This window comes from Pristiophorus japonicus, chromosome 20 (assembly GCF_044704955.1).
Source record: "Pristiophorus japonicus isolate sPriJap1 chromosome 20, sPriJap1.hap1, whole genome shotgun sequence".
Lineage (NCBI taxonomy): Eukaryota > Metazoa > Chordata > Chondrichthyes > Pristiophoridae > Pristiophorus > Pristiophorus japonicus.
Window position 1 is genome coordinate 27,979,592 of NC_091996.1, and position 27,117 is coordinate 28,006,708.

Consider the following 27,117-nt stretch of genomic DNA (forward strand, 5'->3'; position numbering starts at 1 on the left):
ACCATTGTTTATGTGTGTTGGCAGATTGTTCAATTATCGAGGCACTTCAAGAAAACCTGATGCTGTTGCATAGGCAAACTTTTGCCCCGATGCTAACAATCTGGGTGAAAAATTAAATCGGCACAGATTTGGAACTGAACATGAGATTTTGTGGCCTGTACAGCTCAGCTACCTTGACTAACTTATAGGAATATTGGAACAGGAGTAGGCCATTCAGCCCCTCAAGCCTGTTCTGCCATTCAACAAGATCTGGGTTGATCTGCAACCTAGCTCAATATACTTGCCTTTGCCCCAAATCCCTTAATACTTTTGGTTCACAAAAATCGATCAATCTCAGATTTAAAGTAAACAATTGATCTAGGATCAATTGCCATTTGCAGAAGAGAGTTCCAAACTTCTACCACCCTTTATGTGTAGAAGTGTTTCCCAATTTCACTCCTGAAAGGTCTGGCTCTAATATTTAGACTATGCCCCCTAGTCCGAGAATCCCCAACGAGCAGTAATAGTTTCTCTCTATCTACCCTATCAGTTCCCTTTAATCTCTTGAAAACATCATCATTATAGGCAGTCCCTCGAAATCGAGGAAGACTTGCTTCCACTCTAAAAGTGAGTACTTAGGTGACTGAATAGTCCAATACGGGAATTACAGTCTCTGTCACAGCTAGGACAGACAGTCGTTGAAGGAAAGGGTGGTCTGGTTTGCCGCACGCTCCTTCTGCTGCCTGCGCTTGCTTTCTGCATGATCTCGGCGACAAGACTCAAGGTGCTCAGCGCCCTCCCGGATGCTCTTCCTCCACTTAGGACAGTCTCTGGTGTCAGTGGGGATGTTGCATTTTTATCAAGGAGGCTTTGAGGGTGTCCTTGAAACATTTCCTCTGCCCACCTGGGGCTCGCTTGCCGTGTAGGAGTTCCGAGTAGAGCGCTTGCTTTGGGAGCCTTGTGTCAGGCATGTGAACAATGTGGCCTGCCCAATGGAATTGGTCGAGTGTTGTCAGTGCTTCGATGCTGGGGATGTTGGCCTGATCGAGGACGCTAATGTTGGTGTGTCTGTCCTCCCAGGGGATTTGCAGGTGTTATGTATCTGGACTGGTATATACTCTGTACAGCCACCAGAGGGCTCATCCCCCGGAGTCCCAAGGGATCTCATAATCCCTTGGGAGCACAGGTATTGAAGAGTGCTTCACAGGTTGGAGAAGCAATCTAGAGATCAGCAATAAAAGACTCAGGTCACACTTTACTTTGAGTTCACAGTGTTCTGTCTGACTCTTTCTCCACACACTACAACTGGCGACGAGATACAGATAGCGAACCCAAAGATGCAGAGAACATCCTGGAGAAATTCTCAGAGGGAGATGACTGGGAAACTTTTGTGGAGCGACTCAACCAATACTTTGTGGCCAGCGAGCTAGATAGGGAAGAGAGCGCTGCCAAACTTAGAGCGATCCTCCTCATCGTTTGTGGGGCACCAACGTATGGCCTCATGAAGAATCTGCTCACTCCAACGAAACCCACGGAGAAATCGTACGACGATTTGTGCACACTGGTCCGAGAGCATTTGAACCGGAAGGAAAGCGTTCTGATGGTGAGGTACCGTTTCTACACCTATAAAAGATCTGAAGGCCAGGAAGTGGCGAGTTATGTCGCCGAGCTAAGACGCCTTGCAGGACTTTGCGAATTTGAAGAACTTTTGGAGCACATGCTCAGAGACTTTTTTGTACTTGGCATTGGCCACAAAACCTTACTTTGCAAACTTTTGACTGTAGACACCCCAACCTTGAGTAAAGCCATAGCGATAGCCCAGGCGTTCATTGCCACCAGTGACAATACTAAACAAATCTCTCAGCACACAAGTGCTGCTACAAGTACTGTGAACAAAGTGGTGATGTTTTCGAATCGTAATGGACAGGGCAGGTCACACATACCTGCAGCTGCACGTCCGCAGATATCTCAGAGTCCACCATCAAGGGTGATGAATGCAAGGCCATTAACACCTTGTTGGCGCTGCGCGGGTGATCATCGTTTCCATTCTTGCCGATTCAAAGGGTACATTTGCAAGGGCTGTGGAACAATGGGACACCTCCAACGAGTGTGCAGGCGAGCTGCTGGGCCTGCTAAACCTGCAAACCAGCATGTTGCAGAGGAGGACAGATCCACGGAGGATCACGATGAAACAGAACCTCTGATAGAGGAGGCAGAGGTACATGAGGTGCACACATTCACCACGAATTGTCCCCCGATAATACTGAATGTTGAACTAAATGGACTCTCGGTGTCAATGGAGCTGGACATGGGTGCGAGCCAGTCCATCATGGGCAAAAGGACTTTCGAAAGGTTGTGGTGCAACAAGGCCTCAAGGCCAGTCTTAACTCCAATTCGCACAAAACTAAGAACTTACACGAAAGAACTGATTCCTGTAATCGGCAGTGCTACCGTAAAGGTCTCCTACAATGGAGCGGTGCACAAGCTACCACTTTGGGTGGTACCGGGTGATGGCTCCACGCTGCTCGGCAGGAGCTGGCTGGGAAAGATACACTGGAACTGGGACGACATCCGAGCGCTATCGCCCGCTGACGACACTTCGTGTGCACAGGTCTTAAACAAATTTTCTTCGCTGTTCGAACCAGGCATCGGAAAATTCCAAGGAGCAAAAGTTCAGATCCATCTAATTCCGGGGGCGCGACCCATCCATCACAAGGCGAGAGCAGTACCGTACATGATGAGAGGGTAGAAATCGAGCTAGACCGGCTGCAAAGAGAGGGCATCATTTCACCGATCGAGTTCAGCGAGTGGGCCAGTCCTATTGTCCCAGTCCTCAAGGGAGACGGCACCATCAGAATCTGTGGCGATTACCAAGTAACTATCAATCATTTCTCAATTCAGGACCAATACCCACTTCCAAAAGCCGACGACCTCTTTGCAACGCTGGCGGGAGGGAAGATGTTCACGAAGCTGGATCTGACTTCAGCCTACATGACGCAGGAACTGGAGGAATCATCGAAGGCCCTCACCTGCATCAACATGCACAAAGGTCTTTTTGTTTGTAACAGATGCCCGTTTGGACTCCGATCAGCGGCAGCGATATTTCAGAGAAACATGGAAAGTTTACTGAAGCCAGTCCCGCACACCGTGGTCTTCCAGGACGACACCTTGGTCATAGGTCGGAACACAGTCGAGCATCTGCAGAACCTGGAGGAGGTTCTTAGTCAGCTCAACCACGTGGGGCTCAGGTTAAAATGCCCGAAGTGTGTTTTCCTGGCGCCTGAAGTGGAGTTCTTGGGAAGGAGGATTGCGGCGGACGGCATCAGGCCCACCAACGCGAAGACGGAGGCATCGAGAACGCACCAAGGCCACAGAACGTGATGGAGCTGCGGTCATTCCTGGGACTCTTGAACTACTTTGGTAACTTCTTACCGGATCTCAGCACACTGCTAGAAGCACTATATGTCTTACTACGAAAAGGGGGCGAATGGGTTTGGGGCAAAAGCCAAGAAAATGCCTTTGTAAAAGTGAGAAAATTGTTATGCTCAAACAAATTGCTTGTGTTGTATGATCCATGTAAGCGTTTGGTACCAGCATGTGATGCGTCGTCATATGGCGTCAGGTGTGTATTCCAACAAGCTAATGATTTCGGGAAACTGCAGCCGGTTGTTTATGCATCCAGGAGTCTGTCTAAGGCCGAGAGAGCCTACAGCATGATTGAAAAAGAAGCGTTAGCGTGTATCTATGGGGTAAAGAAAATGCATCAATACCTGTTTGGGCTAAAATTCGAATTGGAAACTGACCATAAGCCACTTATATCCCTGTTTTCCGAGAGCAAAGGGATAAATACCAACGCACCAACCCGCATCCAGAGATGGGCTCTCACGTTGTCCGCATACAACTACGCCATCCGCCACAGGCCAGGCACAGAAAACTACACCGATGCTCTCTGTAGGCTGCCATTGCCCACCATGGGGTGGAAATGGCGCAGCCCGTAGAGTTAGTCATAGTTATGAAAGCATTTGAGAGTGAGCAATCACCCGTCACTGCCCGGCAGATCAAAACCTGGACAAGCCAGGACCCCTTATTATCTCTAGTCAAAAGCTGTGTGCTTCACGAGAGTTGGTCCAGTGTCCAACTGCAAATGCAGGAAGAGATAAAGTCGTTCCAGCGGCGCAAAGATGAAATGTCTATACAGGCAGACTGTCTTCTGTGGGGCAATCGAGTAATGGTCCCCAAGAAGGGCAGAGACGCCTTCATCAATGACCTCCACAGTACCCACCCAGGCATCGTAATGATGAAAGCAACAGCCAGATCCTACGTGTGGTGGCCCGGCATCGATGCGGACTGAGAGTCCTGCGTTCACAAATGTAATATATGCTCACAGTTAAGTAATGTACTCAGGGAGGCGCCTCTAAGTTTATGGTTCTGGCCCTCCAAACCCTGGTCTAGAGTACACGTCGACTATGCAGGCCCGTTCTTGGGTAAAATGTTGCTTGTGGTTGTAGACGCGTACTCTAAATGGATTGAATGTGAGATAATGTCCGCCAGCACGTCCGCTGCCACCACTGAAAGCCTGCAGGCCATGTTTGCCATACATGGCTTACCCGATGTCCTGGTGAGCGACAACGGGCCATGTTTTACCAGTGCTGAATTCAAAGAATTCATGACCCGTAACGGTATCAAACATGTTACATCTGTCCTGTTTAAACCAGCGTCCAATGGTCAGGCAGAGAGAGCAGTGCAAACCATCAAGCAAGGCTTGAAGAGGGTAACTGAAGGCTCACTGCAGACTCACTAACCCGAGTCCTGCTTAGCTACCGCACGAGGCCACACTCACTCACTGGGATCCCACCTGCTGAACTGCTCATGAAAAGAGCACTGAAGACAAGGCTCTCGTTAGTTCACTCTGATCTACATGAACACGTAGAGAGCAGGTGCCTTCAACAAAGTGCATACCATGATAGCGCAAATGTGTCACACGGCATTGAAGTCAATGATCCTGTATTTGTATTAAATTATGGGCAAGGTCCCAAGTGGCTTCCTGGCACTGCTATGGCCAAAAAGCGGAGTAGGGTGTTTTGGGTCAAATTTTCAAATGGACTCATTCACAGGAAACACTTGGACCAAATCAAACTCAGATTCACGGACAACCCTGAGCAACCCACCTTGGACCCTACCTTTTTTGATCCCCCAACACACACCAGTGGCAACCGACACCACGGTTGACCATGAAGCAGAACCCATCATCCACAGCAGCCCAGCGAGGGCCTAACAAATGGCTCAACAACACCAGCCTTCACACCGAGACGATCAACCAGGGCAAGAAGGGCACCAGATCGACTCACATTGTAAATAGTTACACTCTTGACTTTGGGGCGGGGGAATGTTATGTATCTGGACTTGTATATACTCTGTACAGCCATCAGAGGGTTCAACCCCCGGAGTCCCAAGGGATCACATAAATACCTGTGCTCCCAACGGCTTAAGAGTGCTTCACAGGTTGGAGAGGCACTCTGGAGACCTGCAATAAAAACTAAGGTCACACTTTACTTTGAGCTCACAGTGTTCAGTCTGACTCTTTCTCCATACACTACAGCAGGATCTTGCAGAGACATCGTTGGTGGTATTTCTCCAGCGATTTGAGGTGTCTACTGTAGATAGTCTACATCTCTGAGCCATACAGGAGGGCGGATATCACTGCAGCCCTGTAGACCATAAGCTTGGTGCCAGATTTGAGGGCCTGATCTTCGAACAGTTTTTTCCTTAGGTGGCCGAAGGCTGCGCTGGCGCACTGGAGGCAATGTTGAACCTCGTTGTTGATGTCTGCCCTTGCTGATAATAGGCTCCCGAGGTGTGGAAATTGGTCCACGTTGTCCAGCACCACGCCATGGATCTTGATGACTGGGCGGGGGGGGGGGGGGGCAGTGCTGTGTGGCGGGGTCAGGTTGGTGGAGCTTTGATTAGCAGGGCTGCGTCACCATGCCAACCCTCTTCTCTATCTTCCTCGCTGCAATGCTCCACCTCACACTCAACAAGCTCCCCGCTGGAGTGGAACTAAACTACAGAACCAGTGGGAATCTGTTCAACCTTCGTCGCCTCCAGGTCAGATCTAAGACCGCCCCATCCTCTGTCGTCGAGCTACAGTACGCGGACGACACTTACGTCTGCGCACATTTGGAGGCTGCACTCCAAGTCATAGTCAACATCTTCACCGAAGTGTACGAAAGCATAGGCCTTACACTAAACATCCGTAAGACAAAGTTCCTCCACCAACCTGACCCCGCCACACAGCACTGCCCCCCTGTCTTGAAAACAACTAATTCTATGTCATTCGGGAACTACGTTACTGACAAACTTCAAAGAGTAGACTAGATAAAAGGTAGCAAGGCCTCAAAAATTGGAACATATGAAAGCCAATCTCAGGTTAAATGCCAGATACAAGAGAATTACATTCACTGTCAGAGGGCGAAACAGCAACAGGACGGCTCCAAGAACACGTTCACTTCAACACTACAGGAAAGGAAAAAGATGTTATAACTCTGAATTTAACTTGTTTTTATTTGTTTGCGGGATGTGAGTGTTGCTGGCAATGCCAGCGTTTATTGCACATCCTTGTTTCCCTTGAAAGGAAGACTTGTATTTATATAGCGCCTTTCACGACCACCGGACATCTCAAAGCGTTTCACAGTCAATGAAGTACTTTTTGAAGTGTAGTCACTGTTATAATGTAGTTACTGTGTGTAGTTTTGGTTTCCATATTTACGAAAGGATATACTTGCTTTGGAGGCAGTTCAGAGAAGGTTCACTAGGTTGAGTCTGGGGATAAGGGGGTTGACTTATGAGGAAAGGTTGATTAGGTTGGGCCTCTACTCATTGGAATTCAGAAGACTGAGAGGTGATCTTATCGAAATGTATAAGATTATGAGGGGGCTTGACAAGGTGGATGCAGAGAGGATGTTTCCATTGATGGGGGAGACTAGAACTAGAGGGCACGATCTTAGAATAAGGGGCCACCCATTTAAAAGAGATGAGGAGAAATTTCTTCTCTCTCTGGAATTCGCTACCTCAGAGAGCTGTGGAAGCTGGGATATTGAATAAATTTAAGACAGAAATAGACAGTTTCTTAAACGATAAGGGGATAAAGGGTTATGGGGAGCGGGCAGGGAAGTGGAGCTGAGTCCATGATCAGATCACCCATGATCTTACTGAATGGCGGTGTCGGCTCGAGGGGCCGTATGGGCTACTCCTGTTCCTATTTCTCATGTTCGGTAGCAAATGTGAGCTCGAAGTGACTTGCTCAGCCTTTTCAGAGGGCAGTTAAGAGCTAACCACATTGCTGTGGGTCTGGAGTCACATCTGGGCCAAACTGGGTAACAGTGGACGATTTCCTTTCCTAAAGTGCATTAGTGATGGGTTTTTATGACATAGAAACATAGAAAATGACCATCTGGTAGTTTAATTAATAATAGTTATTTAATTAACTGAATGTTAAATTCCCCAGCTGCTGTGGTGGGATTTCAACTCATGTCTCTGGATCATTAGTGCATGGCTCTGGATTACTCGTCCAGTAACATAATCCCGATGAGACTATTCTCTTGATGGCCAGTATTTCAGAAATATTTTTTTGTGTCAGCCATGGCTCAGTGGGTAGCACACTCATCTCTGACTCAGAAGGTTGTGGGTTCAAGTCCCCCTCTAGGAACTTGAGCACATAAATCTAGGTTGACACTCCAGTGCAGCGCTGAGGGGGTGCTGTCTTTCAGATGAGGCATTAAACCGAGGTCCCATCTGCTCTCAGGTGGATGTAAAAGATCCCATGGCACTATTTTGAAGAAGAGCAGAGGAGTTATCCCTGGTGTCCTGGTCAATATTTATCCCTCAATCAACATAACAAAAACAAATTATCTGGGTCATTATCACATTGCTGTTTGTGGGAGCTTGCTGTGCGCAAGTTGGCTGCTGTGTTTCCCACATTACAACAGTGACTATTCTTCCAAAAAAAGTACTTCCTTGACTGTGAAGCGCTTTGGGACGTTTGGTGGTCGTGAAAGGCGCTATATAAATGCTATCACATATTATTTCCGATACCAGCATCCGCGGTATTTTGCTTTTGTATAATTGCAAATCTTTCATTTCACTGTAAATGTACATTCTCCTGCCATCAAAAGGCGTCAAGTGGGTTACCGTCATTCGTGAGCTGAATATTCCAGAACCGCAGGGTGAATGACGCAACAACGCACGCAACACGCCTGCAACCGCCGCTGGCCAAGGCGGTCGAAGCGTCACGAGGGGTGGGGGAAGAGATGATTGACAAGAGAACCAGCCAATTGCCACTCGAGCTCGGCGGCAGCTTTCGCGCCCCCCTCCTCCACGCTGCCAATGGACAGCGGCGGTTTAAAAAGTCCAGCCAATGGAGGCGCAGGAGGGCGGGACCTCGAGGGTTCCCTGGGCTCATGCGTCGTCCTCCCCCCCCCCCCCGCCCTCGACTGAAAAAAGCCCGTACGTGTCACCCTCCGGAGTGGCCAGCGTGGGCCCTCGGCCCAATCAGCGGCCTCCAACGCGAGGGCTGCCGACCAATCGCGGCACTCCACGACGAGGAAGTCCAGATTCTATATAAAGGCACGAGCGACAACCTGGACCGGTGAGAGAGCGAATCTGTGAGGGTAAAGAGAGTAAGTGACGCTTGGTAAGTGCTTTGGGGGGTGCAGTCGCCGGGTAAGCGTGCCGTGGTCAGGCTTTAAATAAACCCATAGCGGCACAATCACTGAGAACGGCCTAGGTTTATTTTTGTAACCGTAACCGTGACCGAACCGTAATAGCTCGAGGCTTTTTTGGGCCATTCAAGCGCGGGAGGCCGCATGGCGCCGCCGACTTCCCTCGACAGCCGTTTACTCGCCGTGTGGGAGAACAATAGTGTGGCGTCCAGACGGTTATATTTATCTGAAACAATCCCCCAGCGTTTAATTTTTATAATCCCACCACCTCCGGGCTCGGCAGTGTGGTGCAGGCCCGCAGTTTGGGTTGGTAAGCGGGATCAGCTTCGCCTGATGTAAAATGGCTTCCGGTACACCGGTTCATTTGGCGCTTCTCCGGTTGATTGACTGTCCCAGGGATTCGTGTCTCATTATTCACGCTGTGCACTTGTAACAAATGCTGAAAATCCCTTTCTAACTATCCAAATGCGTTAGCCTTCCATTGGGAATCTGGGTGGCTGCACAAGGCGATTATTAATCGCACTGATGTATCGATTTTCAGTCGAGATTAATCTGATTTGTAAAAGTGATATTTAACGGCAGTTTTCTGTAGAAGGTGGTTGACTTTGTGCACAATTTGATGACCCGGGTAATTTTCGCCCCTTTTTAGACACTATCAGTCACTACATTAAAGAGCACGAACTTTACTCACAATGAGGGGATATTTTCTTCTCCTGCTCGTCTGCAGTGTCCTCGCGGATGAGGACGATAAGAGAGAAAGTGTTGGCACAGTGGTTGGAATAGATCTTGGCACTACGTACTCATGGTAAGTTTGAGATTTCTGTGGCTATCTGTTATGCTGCAAAATTTTAATACTTAAAATGGCTATTAACTTTATCTAGTGTCTGTGTCTAAATGGCTATTAACTTTATCTAGTGTCGGTGTCTACAAAAATGGACGTGTGGAAATTATTGCCAATGACCAAGGTAACCGAATCACTCCATCGTATGTGGCCTTCACACTCGAAGGAGAACGTCTGATAGGCGATGCTGCAAAGAACCAGCTGACCTCTAACCCAGAGAACACTGTTTTTGATGCCAAACGTCTGATTGGCCGCACATGGAATGACCCAGCAGTGCAACAAGATCTCCGATATTTTCCCTTTAAGGTAATAAGATCATTGTGTAGCTCCTCCCATTTTGAATTGGGGGTTTACATGGATTGTCGCCATTTTTTCAGTTTGGGGTCTCCTGCATAGTATTTTTAACTCTATTTTAGGTCTGCAGGTGTACATGTGAACTTTGTGAACTAACTTTTAATCAAAAGCTGTCATCAATGGGATGTTAGACAATCAGATATTTGTTGGCCTGTTCAAATTTAGGTGTGTCTTGTCTCTGAGGTAGCATGCTCCTCGGGTTGTATTCAGGCCCTGCTGCAGAGATTTGAACATATAATGTAGACATTGCTGTTAAACTTTGAGTCCCTGTCTCCCTCCGATGGATGTAAAACAATATACATGGCACTGTTCCAAGAGGTGGTGTTCTAATGGTGTCCCTTAATCAACACTAAGATAAATGATCTGATCTAGTATCTTGTTTGTTGGACCGTGTGTGTAATTTAGTGGCCACATTTCAAAACTTATTTCATTTAGCTTTGAGATGTCCTGACATTGTGTAAGGTGTGCTATCTTGCTCTTTTTTTAACTACATTAACTTTTTTATTTAGGTAATTGACAAGAAGAACAAGCCCCATGTCCAAATTGACATTTCTGGTCAGGTTAAGACTTTTGCTCCAGAGGAGATCTCTGCTATGGTGTTGACCAAGATGAAAGAAACTGCTGAGGCATACCTTGGAAAGAAGGTATTTAAAATTGATATATTCAAGATCATTTCTAACTTGGGTAGAAATATACACACTTATTTATTCTGTGCTGTTTACTTCATTATACATAGAAGTATATGTTATTCTGAAGCAAGCTTAGGAGGTCCCTCATCTGGACTGCAGAGCATTTTCCAACCATGGTATTGCCTATTTTGCATTCAAAGGCCACTAATAAATGCTGTGTGGAACCAGCTACTTCCACAGCTTCTGGAAACTTGAACGAGACCATAAACAAATTTCAAAAATCTGATTTCAATTTAAGCTGGTACAATTAAGATTGGGTTGAGCCATGGTCACTTGACACTTGTACTGGGCCATGAAAATGTGTCTGCATACTTGATATTTGGGAAGTACCTTTCCACAATACAAATTCAAATGGTACTGTAAAAAGCAAGAGTTAATTCCTCACTGGTGTAGGATAAAGCACTTAACATTCTTTAAGATAAGCACATGTTAAAATCAGACTAAAATTTCAGACCTGCTATTTGGTTGAGAAACTTAACTTTATTTTTTATCTTCTGTAGGTTACCCATGCTGTTGTAACGGTGCCAGCTTACTTCAATGATGCACAGCGTCAGGCTACAAAAGATGCCGGTACTATTGCTGGGTTGAATGTTATGAGGATCATCAATGAGCCGTAAGTATTTCACTGGAAAATGGTGTACTAAATGTCAAGTGGTTCCAGTAATATTTCAGACTTGTTAGGTAATAGGAATATTAATTACCTCAATATCCAGTTTCAAAGACTTCATTTGGACTGTTCCCCTTTCCACTTCAGGACTGCTGCTGCAATTGCCTATGGGTTGGACAAACGAGAGGGTGAAAAGAACATTCTGGTTTTTGACCTTGGTGGTGGTACTTTTGATGTGTCCCTGCTTACTATTGACAATGGTGTCTTTGAAGTAGTTGCTACAAATGGAGACACTCACCTGGGTAAGACAATAAATCTAGTTACATTGACAATTATTGCACTTGTTCAAATTATAATGAATGCTAAAGAGAATTTTTTTTAACAGGTGGTGAAGATTTTGACCAACGTGTGATGGAGCACTTCATCAAGTTGTACAAAAAGAAAACTGGAAAAGATGTTCGGAAGGATAACCGAGCTGTACAGAAGCTTCGCCGTGAAGTTGAAAAGGCCAAACGTGGCTTGTCTGCCCAACATCAGGCTAGAATTGAAATTGAATCTTTCTTTGAGGGAGAGGATTTCTCTGAAACTTTAACTCGTGCAAAGTTTGAGGAACTGAATATGGTGAGTGGTCTCATAAAACCCAAAAGGCAGAAATATTGTTTGTTTGGATTCAAATCCAACCCAACAGTTGGATGATCTGTTTAAAAGTAAGGCTGACTTTGATCCTTGAACAGTGATTTTGGTTTAAATATTTGTTTCAGCATTTTTGATTCTGAAAATTGTAGTGATAAAGGCAAATCAAATTCAAAAGAGCAGTCCTGCAACACTCCCCCCCCCCCCCCCCCCCCACCCCCACACGTGTGGCCTGCATGAGATTTTGCTCTGTGCTTCATTTAAACGCCATCAACCAAATGTTCAACTTGATTCCCATTCAAGACATATTTTAAATTTGTTTAGTTATCCTTTTATTCTACTTCAGTACTCCTACTACCCATTTTGGAGATGGCCTGGTTTTCTACAAAATCAGAAGTCTCTGTTCTGGGATTTGTTGCAAGTATCAATACTTGGAAGGGCTGCTGAAAATCTAGTGCCCTAAAATAAACATCTCAATGGTACTTTGGGCCAATGCTGAAGTGAGCTTAAGGGAATGCTTTTTCTAATTTCAAATGTGTAACTTAACTTCAGGGTTTTCATCTTGAAAGGTGTGAGATGGGTGATGCAAGGTGCCATCTGGTCATTATTGATATTTTGCTATGTCTAGGATATGACCTGAATTCCCATCTTTGGTAGTGAGTGGGGATGTGTGGATAACTGCTCCTGTCCCAAACAAATTGAGTGAGTGAGCACAAAATTAACTTTGGCTGGCACTTCTATAGTGTTATTCATAAAGCACTAAAATGGAGAACTGGACCATTTAACTTGTTTGCAAGTACAGCTTCCTCAATCAAGCACTTTGGTCATGTTGGCTTAGTTATATTCTATTCCATTACAAAACTCAGTTGTTTAAAAACTGGAGGTGGAAAGTAAGTGCATTGAATTACTGAAATATATGCTAATGTGCTGTAAAATTTGTTACCAACAGGATCTCTTCCGATCAACTATGAAACCTGTGCAGAAAGTGATGGAGGATGCTGATCTGAAGAAAACTGAAATTGATGAAATTGTCCTTGTAGGTGGCTCCACTCGTATTCCTAAAATTCAGCAACTGGTGAAGGAGTTTTTCAATGGCAAGGAGCCATCTCGTGGAATCAACCCTGATGAAGCTGTGGCATATGGTGCAGCAGTACAGGCTGGTGTCCTATCTGGAGAGGAGGATACTGGTAAGTATCATGGATTATTCCATGTGGTCTGTACATGGTTAATTTGTGACTACTGAATCTGATTCAGTTTGACTTGTTTTGTTTCCTAACGCTCTGCTTTCTACTTGAACCCAACATTAGGTGACCTTGTTCTCCTGGATGTTTGCCCTCTGACTCTTGGCATTGAAACTGTTGGTGGTGTCATGACCAAGCTAATCCCACGTAACACAGTGGTCCCAACCAAAAAGTCTCAGATTTTCTCAACAGCTTCTGACAACCAACCCACTGTAACCATCAAGGTGTATGAAGGTATGTTTTCATTGAATCCAGACACTTTTTTTGATTTTGTTGAGTTCCATGACTTTGTGGGTTCCTATGGCTCAGACTTCATTGTACTGAACATAAACTCTGCAAAAATACAGATCAAAACTTCATATACAAGATGTTTGTTTTGAAAGTTATCCTTGCAATATCAGGCTTACATTCTTGTTTTGTAGGTGAGCGTCCACTGACCAAAGATAACCATCTTCTTGGTACCTTTGACCTGACTGGTATTCCTCCAGCACCTCGTGGTGTTCCTCAGATTGAAGTAACATTTGAAATAGATGTAAATGGAATCCTGCGTGTTACTGCTGAGGACAAAGGCACTGGAAATAAAAACAAGATCACCATTACGAATGACCAGAACCGTTTGACCCCGGAAGAAATTGAGAGGATGGTAACTGATGCAGAGAAATTTGCTGAAGAGGATCAAAAGCTTAAAGAGCGTATTGATTCCAGAAATGACTTGGAAAGCTATGCTTATTCTCTGAAGAACCAGATTGGTGATAAAGAAAAACTTGGTGGCAAGCTGTCTGCAGAGGACAAAGAAACCATAGAGAAAGCTGTGGAAGAAAAGATTGAATGGCTTGAAAGTCACCAGGATTCTGAAATAGAAGACTTCAAAGCTAAGAAGAAGGAACTAGAAGAGATTGTTCAGCCAATTGTTAGCAAGCTGTATGGAAGTGCAGGTGGATCCCAACCAGAAGAGGAGGAAGAAGAGACTGAAAAGGATGAGTTGTAATCAAAAAGGACTCCTAACATGTTAATTTGTAAATAGTGGACTGAACTTTACTGTTTGGGAAATTCTCAATGATAAGGACTTAATTCTTGAATGTGTGTGCAGAATTTTCACTGGCAAAGTGAACCTTCTTCATGGCTCAGTACTTTCCATTGCAGTTTCAGCATGAACTATCCAGAGAGGAGAACTCAATTGAGAAGAGATGTCAAGAGGGAGGGGTTATGAATACAATGTTCTCCACATACACAATGCATTTTTCTATTTATTTGAAATCCCTTGTTTGGTCTGTGTAAGTGTAGAAAACATTTTCTACTGTATTGGCCAATAAATGTTATGTTTGATATGAACATTACTTTTTCTTGTCTTGAGGATCTAGATAGTTGGGAAATGAAAATGCTGATCACCAGTGTCCTGCTGTTCAAGTTTTAAAATTAGTCATTGCTATATTTTACTTTCTCTGTTCCGAGCACTTTAATCCACCATACACTAGCTGCCCTGCTACTTGAGTACTAAAATGGTACAGTATCTAGCTCTCATCCCAAAGTAGATTTGAATGATTGCATGCTGTTCCACATCGGTTTTGATCAATGACAGTCCTGTAGTGGCCTTCATGATGTAATTAATGGTGAGTTAAGCTACAGGGTGGGTGAATGCCTTTGTATAAGTGGGGGTTACATTTGAAATACAAGATGCTAAACTATCAAATCCCTTTGGTGGCAAAGCTGAGATTGCAAAATGCATTTTGTAAAATCCATCAATAATGCAACTTGCAGTAATGAACTACAGGTACATCAAAGTTGGATAAACTTAGCTCTTAATAAACTGAAGTGTAACTTTCAAATTTAGCTGTCCAATCTCAATTATAAGTATGCAGCACTAAGAGCGCTTGTAATAAATTGAGGTTCTGTACTTGAGTTTGACTGAGAAATAGATTAACATAAGCCCCAAATGTTAATTTTAGAAATATGATTAAGCCAGGAATGTCCAACCTGTGGTCTTCAAGCCATGGCAACCTAGACCATTTCAGTAGTGTATAAATTCTTTCAATTGTCATTGTATTTTATGTGTTATGGAAAGGGCTTTGTCAAATTATTACCCCAGAATGTTGAACACTGCTGGAGCAAGCTATGCTCCAGCTGTGTGGTATCATTGTAGCTACATGAGTATTGGGTAGTTTAATAAAGCATCACAGTGCCTGGAACAGTTGTTGCAATTGCATTCTCAAATTTGTTGCACTGAGCAAAGGAGTTCTTATTTGTTCCGAGCAAAGAAGGAAACTACTTGTTGAAATGCAAGTTATTGATGGAAGAATTGAAAATTAAGTATTTTGGATTTTTCAGAAGCTGTGGAGCTCAACCGATTGGGCGAACATGTAATAGTTACTGTTTCGATCTATGAACAAGAATTAAATGCACTTTCTAATTGTCCAATGTGGCAATTCCTTTTTTGGAGAATCTTGAGCAGATATCTATTTATGTAATCGATTTCCCTGTAAATGTGACTGCTCAACTTAATACTGGCATTGCTTTACAGATTTAAATAATCACCTTTCTAGTTTAGAAAAATGCAGTGCTAAATTTCACTAATCTCTTGAGATTCTTCCATAAGGTGCAAGGGAATAACCTTTCCCTCTGCAATTTTATCCTTGTCCTTGCTTGTCATGTATCAGTGGATTTAGGCTGCTGCTTTTTTATTTTGTCAGGGTTTTTTTTTCCAACTGTTCAGAAACAGCAGTTGCCACCTTGTATTTACTGAGCAACAGATTAAATTCATACTGAAAACATTGTTGAAAAATGGTAACACCAGTAACACACCTAAGTGGACATGAACAGAAGTGTGGGTTGTACAATTTCCGTCAGCTTTCATATTCAGAGTTTTAAAATTTATTTGAAATACAACTGTATAGAAAACATCACAATAAAATGCTTTGTAATATATGACTATGTTGAGACTGGTTTTATATCTGCATAATGATGGTCTTGACATTTAGTGCATTTGGATAACTTTAACCATGCAATTCACAGGTATAATGTGAAGTTTTTTTTATATTAAAATCCCAAATGAACCATGCAATGGCTAGCAGTCTTAAAATGAACCATATTGCAATTAAATTTGAGCTTAAGCTTTTTCAGGATAAGATGCAGCGCTATTGTAAAGATAAATATAGGTCTAGTTTGACGAGTCAAAACATTTACAAGGTTAAGGAACATAACCAACATGCTGGAACACCAAGCGATGCCTTTTATAGGGTTAGAAAGACTTGGCTTTATAATAGTAACGTTCATGACCACTGGCTGTCTTCTAGTGCTTTATAGCCAATGAAATACTTTTTTGGCGTGTAGTCACTGTTGTAAGATGGGAAACGTGGCAGTCAATTTATGCATAAGCAAATTCTCACAAACAGCAATGTGATTATCCAATCATTATCTAGGCAAAATGCTGGAAAGTGGACATCTCTTTTTAAAGAGGCTGCACTTCAAGATTCTGATCTGTTGTAGATTACAGGTTAGCAATTGAGCTCAACTTTCTAACTACTTTGTTAAATCTTGCCCTTTTTATGCCTTTCTAACTACATGCCCTACTTCCTATACATTGCATAACAATGTATTTTGCATTACCTAGTTCCAGACTCTCCAGTAAGTATGAACAATCTGGGACATGCTATCACAATGGTTCCGTCAATGAAGATTTGAGGAATACATTTCCTGTCACGCTTAAAAGCAGTTAAATCATGGTTGACTTGGAAATAATTTATATAAACATTACTCTAGATAAGGAAGTTTTAAGAAATATGGCATCATGAGAGCCTATGTTTGTGGAAAGAACCAGTGAATTGGCAACATGATTTTATCAAAAGCAAAATACTGTACTGGAAATTAACAATGCTGGAAATACTCTCGTCAGTCAGCAACTGTGGAGAGAGAGAGAAACAGTGTTGCCATTTCATCTTGACCTTTCATCAGGACTGACCCTGTTAACTCCTTTCTCCACAGCTGCCTAACCTGAGCATTTCCAGCATTTTATGATTTTGTCAAAGGGCTATTCACCAATTTTGCTGCTGCATCCAAACAACCAAGTGCGTAAAACTAATTAAAAAGAAAGGATTAAAATATATTAAGTGGTTGTTCAGACTTCCGCATAGCCAGTAAAGTCACATCAAATATTGCACAAGGTAAAGCAGGTGTAGACAAATGGGGCAGCTCCATGATTGGGGGAATGTTTGGATAGCTACCAGAGGACGAGTAATCAAAGGAGGGGAATAGGGTGCAATGTGCCTGACAAGACCCAGAGTAGCATGCAGTTAATAGCCATCAACTAGAGTTACAAAACAATCATTATAAATTTCCCCTTGAGTGTCCATGCCACCAAATATCATGCACAGATGCACAATATTCGCTGTTTGATTTTGAAGTGCTGAACAATTCTGAGGAAGATTTTCATCATTCCGACTTTGCTGGTTCGATTCCTTGTACATGTTCCCTTTAACTGAATGTTCACCATGATCATTTTCTGCAGCAGTTTCAGATTCTCTCATTTTCCAGGGTATAACACACATGGCATGATCCAGCCTTCTTGCAGGCAAAGCGGAATCAAATTCTAATAGTGTCCAGCAATGCTTTTCTGTAAAAAGGTGAAATTAAATAGTGTTACATAGTTGGGTAATCTAAAGTGAAAGTTCAAAACAGTCCGATAACGGCACTGTAATCCCATTTTTTCTTTGGGCACTGAGTGGACTTGAAAGCTACAAGTGTCCACTCCCACAACAGGTATAAAAACAACAGCTGTGGTCAGGAATCGAGCCACCGCAAGAGAAAAAAAACCACAAGCATATTTTAAACACATAAATAAGACTGCTGCTAACTCGTATCCTTAAATATTCCTTTCATTTTAATATTCATGTCTGGTTAACCAGTCTACTTAAAGCTAACGGGTGATGGGTGTCATGTATTCAACCAGCATTTGTAACCCATGTATAGTCTGACCTAAGTTGTACACTGTAAGAACACTGACCACTAGGTGGTGAACTTGTGGGAGACACTCCTAACCAAGACCTTCAGATATAAAAGGGGAAGCTCCACCCACTTCCATCACTTGAGTGCTATGAAATAAAGAACAGGTCACACAGACTGACCTCTCAAGCATAGGCCTCGTGTGCATTTATACTGTATAGTAAGGACGTATCAATGGCGACGAGGAACTGGGATTTAAACCACACGAGCATGGCCAGTAGAAGAACAGACAAGAGGTACTGTGTTAAGGAATGGTTGGGACAGAGATTCAACATTGTTAAAGCAGCACACAGTTCTCCAGGCAGTCGGGCATGCCCCAACATGTAGTCGAACCCAGAGGGGGAGTTCGACAGACAATGGCAAGCTGAACGGAGATTCACGTCATTGCAAGGGACAATGCGGCCAGTAATGGGGACATCCACAACTGTTAATGGCGCACTCAAGGGCAATAACAGGGGCAGTCAGGGACGATCGACTGGCAAGGGACCTTTTGTTTCAAACAGCAGCTCATGCTGGAAGCGTGGAGACACACACTCAGCCAGAGTTTGCAGAGGTGAGCAAAATATCTGCAGAAATGAACGCTGGGAGAAATCGCTGGAAGCTGAAGTTCAGCGAGTTCATGTGGAGCACGTATACAGTTCATACACCAGGACGCCACCGATAATGATGAAAGTGCTCCTCAATGGCATCCCAGTATCCACGGAGATAGACACGGGGGCCAGTCAGTCCCTGATGGGTATCAAACAGTTCAAAATGTTGTGGCCGTCCATGGCCAGGAGGCCAAAATTATCGCCGATTGACGCACAGCTACGGACTTACACAAAGCAGCTCATTCCGGTGCTAGGCAGCGCCACGGTAGTCGTGACCCACAAAGATTTGGAGAACAGACTGCCACTCTGGATTGTCCCAGGGGATGGTCCTGCACTGCTGGGGAGGAGTTGGCTTGCTGTCATGAACTGGAAATGGGGCGATGTCAATGCAATTTTCTCTGTGGAGCGAGTATCATGCTCACAGATCCTGGACAAATTTGACTCACTATTTCAACCCGGCATTGGCACTTTTATGGGGGCCAAGGTAGTGATTCACATAAACCCGGACGCCAGGCCAGTATACCACAAGGCCAGAGTGGTGCCGTACGTGATGCGGGAAAAGATAGAAGGCAAATTGGACTGCCTGCTGAGGGAAGGCATCATCTCGCCAGTCGAATTCAGTGACTGGGCGAGCCCGATTGTGCCGGTGCTCAAGGCAGATGGGTCAGTCAGGATATGTGGCGATTACAAGGCCACCATCAATCGGGTGTCACTCCAAGACCAGTACCCGCTACAGAGAGCGGAGGACCTCTTTGCGACGCTATCTGGTGGCAAACTTTTTTCAAAATTGGACCTGACTTCAGTTTACATGACCCAGGAGCTGGCGAGTGAGTCGAATTAGCTGACCACCATCATGACACACAAGGGGTTGTTTGAGTACAACAGATGTTCGTTCGGGATTCGCTCGGCCGCCGCGATCTTCCAACAAAATATGGAAAGCCTCCTCAAGTCGATTCCAGGGACGGTGGTTTTTCAGGACGACATCCTCATTACGGGTTACGATACTGAAGAACACCTCCACAACCTGGAGGAGGTGCTACGCAGACTGGACCGGGTAGGGCTGTGACTCAAAAAGGCGAAGTGCGTCTTCCTAGCTCCAGAGGTAGAATTCCTGGGGATGAGGGTAGCAGCAGACGGGATCAGCCCTACTGCGTCCAAGATGGAAGCGATCCAGAGAGCACCCAGACCCCGTAACATGACGGAGCTGCGTTCATTCCTGGGGCTCCTGAACTATTTTGGTAACTTTCTTCCCAAATTGAGCACGCTGCTAGAGCCGCTACACGTGCTCCTACACAAAGGTCGTGAATGGGTCTGGGGGGACAGCCAGGATAGGGCTTTTAATAGAGCATGCAATTTGTTATGTTCCAACAATCTGTTAACGCTATATGACCCATGTAAGAAACTTGTGTTAACGTGCGATGCGTCGTCCTCTGGTGTCGGGTGTGTGTTGCAGCATGTCAATGCCAAGGGTCAGTTACAGCCGGTAGCTTATGCCTACAGAAGTCTGTCCCAGGCAGAAAGGAGCTACGGGATGGTAGAAAAGGAGGCGCTCGCATGTGTATATGCGGTAAAGAAAATGCACCAGTACCTGTTTGGCAGGAAATTTGAGCTGGAGACAGATCCCAACGTCACCTCTGGCCGACAACAAGGCCATAAATGCAAACACATCGGCCCGCATACAGAGGTGGGCACTCACGTTAGCTGCCTATGACTACACAATTCGGCACAGACCGGGCACCGAAAACTGCGCCGATGCACTCAGCAGTCTCCCACTAGCCACCACTGAGGGGGCTACCGAGCATGCTGCTGAGATGGTCATGGCTGTTGAAGCTTTCGGAAGCGAAGGCTCACCCGTGACAGCCCGTCAGATTAAAGTCTGGACAAAGAGACCCGCTATTGTCTCTAGTCAAGAAATGTGTCCTGAAAGGGGACTGGGCAACCACGTACAGGGCATGTCCTGAGAAATTTAAACCATTTCACAGGCGCAGGGATGAACTCTCGATTCAGGCCGATTGCCTACTGTGGGGAAAGAGGTGTTCATCAGAGAACTCCACAATGAGCACCCGGGCATTGTCATGATGAAGGCAATTGCCATGTCACACGTTTGGTGGCCAGGGATAGACGCAGATCTGGAACTTTGTGTTCGCAGGTGCAACACGTGTGCCCAGCTGGGCAATGCGCCCAGGGAAGCCCCCCTTAGCCCCTGGCCATGGCCCGCCAAGCCTTGGTCACGCATCCATGTGGACTACGCAGGTCCTTTCATGGGAAAAATGTTTTTGGTTGTAGTAGACGCCTACTCCAAATGGATAGAGTGAAACATTTTAAATTCAAGCACATCCTCTGCCATGGTAGAAAGTCTACGGGCAATGTTCGCCGCCCACGATCTACCGGACATCTTGGTCAGCAACAATGCACTGAATTGCAGGACTTCATGGCAGGCAATGGAATTAACCATCTTAGAACGGCACCGTTCAAGCCGGCCTCAAACGGCCAGGCAGAGCAAGCAGTGCAGATAATCAAACAGGGGATGCTCAGAATCCAAGGGGGTTCCCTACAATGCCGCTTATCACGCCTCCTGTTGGCCTATAGATCCCGACCACACTCGCTCACAGGGGTTCCACCCGCAGAGCTGCTAATGAAAAGGACGCTCAAAACCCGGTTATCCCTTATACACCCCACCATGAAAAAAATTGGCGAGAGCAGGCGCCAGTCACAATATTACTACCATGACAGGAATGCGAGGGCGCGATGTATTGATGTAAATTACTCTGTTTTTGTCCTCAACTACGCTGCAGGGCCCAAATGGCTCGCAGGCACTGTGGTTGCCAAAGAGGGAAATAGGATTCTGGTAGTTAAACTTACCAATGGACAAATCTGCCGCAAACATGTGGATCAAACAAAAAGGAGGTTCAGCAACCCCAGAGAAGAAGAGGAAGAACACGATGTAGAGTTCACTCCACCACATGTGACCGAACACAGGAACCAAAGGGAGGAGAGCCCAGTCACTGTGGGCAGTCCGGACAGGCCTGAGGCACCTCAAACAGCAGACACTCTGGCCAGCGCCCAACAACCGGAGCCCCAACTCAGGCGCTCTACAAGAGAGCGTAAACCACCAGAGAGACTCAACCTGTGATCGGACTTTGGGGGGGGGGGGGGGGGAGGGGGGGGGGAGGTGATGTCATGTATTCAACCAGCATTGTAACCCATGTATAATCTGACCTAAGTTGTACACTGTGAGAACACTGACCACTAGGTGGTGAACTTGTGGGAGACACTCCTAACCAAGACCTTCAGATATAAAAGAGGAAGCTCCACCCACTTCCATCACTTGAGTGCTATGAAATAAAGGACAGGTCACAGACTGACCTTCTCTCAAGCATGGGCCTCGTGTGCATTTATACTATATAGTAAGGACGTATCAATAAGATTACACCTTTGGTTATCTCCATTACTAACCTCCCAATCTCAACTCGGCACATTAGTTGGAGAAACAAGTTGTGTGCTGTGCATATTTTAATGACTGGTTACAAACCAGGATTGGCAGAGGCCTGGCAACAGGTTGTCTGGCATCCTGTTGGTGACTAGCATGTGGGCCAAGGGAATCTAAAGGAGGTGGATTTGTTTTTAAATATGCGAATAGGGTGGGGAAAAGATAAAACATATAAAAATAAATTGCCCAATGGAAATAGTAACTAACACAGTATAATGACGTTAACATTTAAAGAACAGAAATGTAGGAACATGAAGGCCAGTAACTAAGCCAATTCAGCTCACCCAGCTTTGGCATAATGAAAGTAATATTTCAAAAGACTATTGGTCACAATAATTGTCACAAAGTCTCGAACAGTTTTGCATCTGATGAACTACACTGATAATTTTTGGTAGAAATCTAATAAGAGTGGCAAGATTCTTGTTCAGTTTATTTAACAAGACAAGTGGATAATTTACCATAAAGTTATTTGAGATTTCAATTGTCCAAGGAAAAGTCACTCATGAAGTTTACTGAAAGTCAACCATAGCTTATAAAAAGTTAAACATTATTGGGACTGGTTTGTTGCTGGATAGATTTTCAAACAGACAACCCCATTACAGAATCCTGTGATGCAGAGGGAATTGAAAGCACCTACCAATGTGATACTTATTCATGGTGTTCAGTGCACCTGTGACATCCATACCACCAAATATGTAGATGTACTTTCCATGGGAAATTGCAGAGTGAGCTGCACAGCCTCCTGGGATATCCCCTTTCATTTTTACTTTTTTCCATTTCATGTTAACTGCAGCTGTACATCACAGACACATTAAAAAATGAAAAATTCAGAATATATTAAAATTTTATTGCATGCATTAAAAAAAAAGGCTTTCAATTTCTATGGGTAACTATCAAACAATCCCATGACCATATGGTATCAATGAAAAAAGATCAGGCTCCAAGCACCCTTCAATGTAGCACATTTTAATACTTCAATTCCGATATATTTCCTATCCAAGTTTTCTTAGAACTGAATGATCAATTCCTGCTGCATTTGTTGTGATCTCTCTTTACATTTTTCTAAATTCTCCCTCCTTTAGGTTCCCTAGTGCTGAGGATGAAGGCAGCCAGCCATTCCTGATCCCTGTCCCCTTCCTGTACTGTTCTATAACTGGCCGCTCTTTTCATACATATATATTTTCAGAAAACAAGGCAGTAAAGTTTTAAAAATACTTCAATTAACAATAAGAATTTCTACAGACACAATTTTTCATATCTTAAAATAAATGTCTATCTACAGGACCTACCTGTATCAATGACATACATGTCATTAAAAAACTTGTCTCCAGCTAATCCTCCATGGATGAATAATTTGCTACCTACAGCAACCATCACATGGCCATGTCTTGGGGCTGGTGGTCTTCCTTCTGTTGATTGCTGCGACCAGCTAAGTGTGGCTAAAAAATGCAGCGGCCAAGATAGATAAATTTGCATTAGCATTTTCATGGGGAGAGAAAATTGTTAATTGCAAAATATCAACAATAATTTAACTGTGGCATTTGTAATACTTGGATTCGCTCATGAAATGGTGGTGCAGCACACTGGTGCCGATTTATGCCACGATGCCCATAAAGTGAATTCTTGCTCCTGACTGACAGAAGGAGGAAGTGAACACATTTCCAGCTTGAAGAACAGACAAGCGACTCTTGCAAAATGTCCCAGGAGTTGGTTCAAGTGGCACTAGCAAACTTCTGGAAGCAATTGTCGACCAGTCCTCTGGCACGGGAGTAGTGCGGTATCTACAGATGGAGTGACCACTTTTAAACGCGGAAAATATAATATATTTTAAATAAGTACTGGGAGACAATCACTACTGTCAACTTGGCTCAGTGGTAGCATAGGGAGTGCTTCATTGTCAGAGGTGCCAACACCAACAAAGTGAACATTTATTGTTTTTGAAATCTTGTGCACAAATTAGCTACCATGCTTGTCGACAGTCACTGACTGCATCCAGAAAGTAATTCATTAGCAATGAAGTGCTTTGGAGCATCATGTGAATGTGAAAGGTGCTGTATAAATCCAAGTTCTTTTTTCTATCTTTGAAATCTTGTTCAACAAAGCTAGCCTCAGACCCTGAACATAAATGATATGTTGGCCTTTATTATAAGAGGATTTAAGTATAAGAGTATAGACGTCTTACTGCAATTATATGGAACCCCGATGAGACCATACCTGGAGTAGTGTGTACAGTTTTGGTCTCCTTACCGAAGGAATGATGTACTTGCCATTGAGGGAGTGCAACGAAGGTTCACCAGGCTGATTCCTGGAATGGGGGGATTGTCCTATGAGAAGAGATTGAGTAGACTAGGCCTATATTATCTAGCGTTTAGAAGAATGAGAGGTGATCTCATTGAAACATACAAAATTCTTACAGGGCTTGACAGGGTAGATGCAGGGAGGATGTTTCCCCAGTCTGGGGAGTCTAGATCCAGGGGTCATTGTTTCAGAATAAGGGGTCGCCCATTTAGGACTGAGATGAAGAGAAACTTCTTCACTCAGAGGGTGCTGAATCTTTGGATTTTTCTATCCCAGAGGGTTGTGGAGGCTTAGTCTTTGAGTATATTCAAGACAGAGATATTAAGGGAATCAAGGGCTATGGGGATAGTGCAGGAAAGTGGAGTTGAGGTAGAAGATCAGCCATGATCTCATTGAATGGCAGAGCAGGCTCAAGGGGCCGAATGGCCTACACCTGCTCCTAATTCTTATGTTATGTTCTTATAACATAGACTGTATCTTGCCTCCACTGTTTTGGCAACTTTACAACCTCCAGGCTCAGCTTTTCCAATACCCTTTGAATTGGTCTCTCAAATTCCACTGACGGAAACTCCCACTCATCCAGACTTCTGCAGGCTAAATTCGATGCTGTACTAAATACCACTGACATATCACCCCAGTCCCTCCTGACCTTCACTGGCTCGCCAGTATACTGAATTCAAAATCTTCATCCTCATTTCTATATCCGTCAGGGCCTCGCCTCACCCCACCTATGCAATCTCCTCCAGCTTGCACCCTCTGCTTGTGAGTTTCCACCATGGGTGCATAGTCTTTATGGCCCAACACTCAAATTCTCTTCTGAAGCTACTTTGCTGCCTCTCTCCTCATCTTCAAAAACCTTCTCATAACATACCTCTTGATTCACAGATTTGTTTACCTTCCCGAAACTACTACTTCTAATTCCTGATCAGTGTCCATTTGCAAAGCAAAGATGTTAGTAAGATGTTTTATTTAAGATGTTTTACTTAGCAAACTGCTTATTTGTACCTTTATCAAACACGTGGAGTTGTGGATCTTGTACAGGCTCTGCTCCCTTGTCTCCGCCACCAAAAACATAGAGGCAGTCTCCAATAGCTGCAGTTGAACCGTGACATGTTCGGGGTGTTGGTGGAGTCCCATTTACTACTGGGCTTCTCCACACTCCAGTTTCTGGTTCAGACAGAACACACAGATTAGAGCAACAATTACATTATGTCTGACCAGTAACAATCATTGTTAGTTCAAGTTTGTAGTCTATTCTGTGTAACTAGTTTTAATAAAAAGGCATCAGTATTCAAGTAAAATTGGTACAACTTGTATATCTTCAGCACAACACATGACATGCCTAAGCAAAATAACGCACTTATCTTTTAAAATTTGATGACAGCTACACCCAAGCAAGGCATCTTGCAATGTGCCCGGTTTGTTGGATTTTTTTATCTTGCCTTCAGCTCGAAAAAATGTTGCGCTCTAAAATGCTGGAAATGTGAGCTGATGCGAGGTCAACGGGACATCTGGGACCTTGGGGAGTGACAAGACCAACGGTCTATTTTCTAAACCAATGAGATTTAGGGATTGAGAAATAAACAGCGGAATGACGGAGAAGGCAATCGGGTGATTTAGAATTTTGCAAGGCTAACGGAGTAGTGCAAATCATCCAGCAATTTGTGGAGATTCGCAACTCATGGGGTATCTCTTCTTGTCACAAATTGTTGCGTTATTTACACACTAATAACGGTGTGCGCATTAAACTCGCCATTATTTTGACAGCAAATTCTGGCCCATTAATCTTTCTCTTTCAGATATTGATCGGCCTGCTTTGTATTTCCAGCATTTTTTAAATTTCAGATTTATTATTTTTGAACCAAAAGCTCCTTTTAGGCATTTTTTCTTCTGTTCAAAAATGATAAAAGTCCGTTTAATGCATTACATTAACAGCATACATATAAAATTATATTCTATGTGGAAAATGCAATTTACAGATGATCCTGATTTATTTTTAGCAATGTAAAATACTGCTGAACAAGGATTATGGTTTATCCTGCTAAACAAGCACTTTATTACCTGTAGTATGGCGTTTTGAGGGAATGGGTGACTAGTAATCATAAAAAAAAACCTTATGAGCACTAAAGTGCCTCTTGATCAAGAATGTTAATGCATGTAAATCACAAAAGGACACAGACATTACACCAATGATTAGGCTCCTAAAGGTTTGGTTGTTCACACGTGACTGCAGTGGAGACAACGTATTAATGTAACTTTACCGAAGTTCAAAGCTTGGACACAGTTCCTGTTTGCACGTTCATCTGCGCCACCAAATAGCCACAGGCCGCCAGGTCCGCTCACTGGAACGAAGCTGGAGTGTTCATATCGTGGCAATAACCCCTTCCACTCTGGTACATCCCACTCATGTCTGTCTATTTCATGGGAACAAAATCAATGAATGTACAGTTTTGGATACAAAGCAGCAAAGAGAGATAATCTCAAAAGGAAATCTGGTACAATAGACCGATAACAATAATAACAGTACAAATAAGTTTACAAACTGGAAGAGACACTAGATTAATACTGCAACAGGCATGCCCTGACAGCACAGGAATCATTAGCACATTACCCTAATACTACATTATTGGATCCCAGCCACCAAAACACTGCTACTAAAAACAAACATCACAAAAGGTCAGTT

At 44.2% G+C, this 27,117-nt stretch overlaps 2 protein-coding genes across 4 annotated transcripts in view; one reads left to right on the top strand and one right to left on the bottom strand.

The window, feature by feature from the left end:
• The first annotated feature begins 8,561 nt into the window (after positions 1 to 8,561).
• Positions 8,562 to 15,983, top strand: hspa5 (heat shock protein 5). Of its 2 annotated transcripts, none has more exons than XM_070862658.1 (10): positions 8,562 to 8,668; positions 9,346 to 9,501; positions 9,612 to 9,843; positions 10,401 to 10,535; positions 11,081 to 11,193; positions 11,335 to 11,489; positions 11,573 to 11,808; positions 12,770 to 13,007; positions 13,128 to 13,295; positions 13,484 to 15,983. In XM_070862658.1, exons 2-10 carry the CDS (start codon positions 9,389 to 9,391, stop codon positions 14,047 to 14,049), a joined length of 1,956 nt encoding a protein of 651 aa, XP_070718759.1. In that variant the 5' UTR covers positions 8,562 to 8,668; positions 9,346 to 9,388; the 3' UTR covers positions 14,050 to 15,983. The 2 variants fall into 2 exon arrangements, with proteins under 2 accessions (XP_070718759.1, XP_070718761.1); XM_070862660.1 differs by having other exon boundaries at positions 8,627 to 8,654.
• rabepk (Rab9 effector protein with kelch motifs) overlaps positions 15,953 to 27,117 on the bottom strand; it is a 34,546-nt gene continuing 23,381 nt past the window's right edge. For both annotated transcript variants that reach the window (XM_070862661.1, XM_070862662.1), the window contains exons 4-8: positions 26,696 to 26,848; positions 25,440 to 25,601; positions 23,426 to 23,575; positions 22,774 to 22,929; positions 15,953 to 17,667 (exon numbers count right to left, since the gene is read on the bottom strand). In XM_070862661.1, the coding sequence (XP_070718762.1) occupies positions 17,348 to 17,667; positions 22,774 to 22,929; positions 23,426 to 23,575; positions 25,440 to 25,601; positions 26,696 to 26,848 (941 nt within the window). In that variant the 3' untranslated portion in view covers positions 15,953 to 17,347. The remainder of the gene's footprint in view (positions 17,668 to 22,773; positions 22,930 to 23,425; positions 23,576 to 25,439; positions 25,602 to 26,695; positions 26,849 to 27,117) is intronic.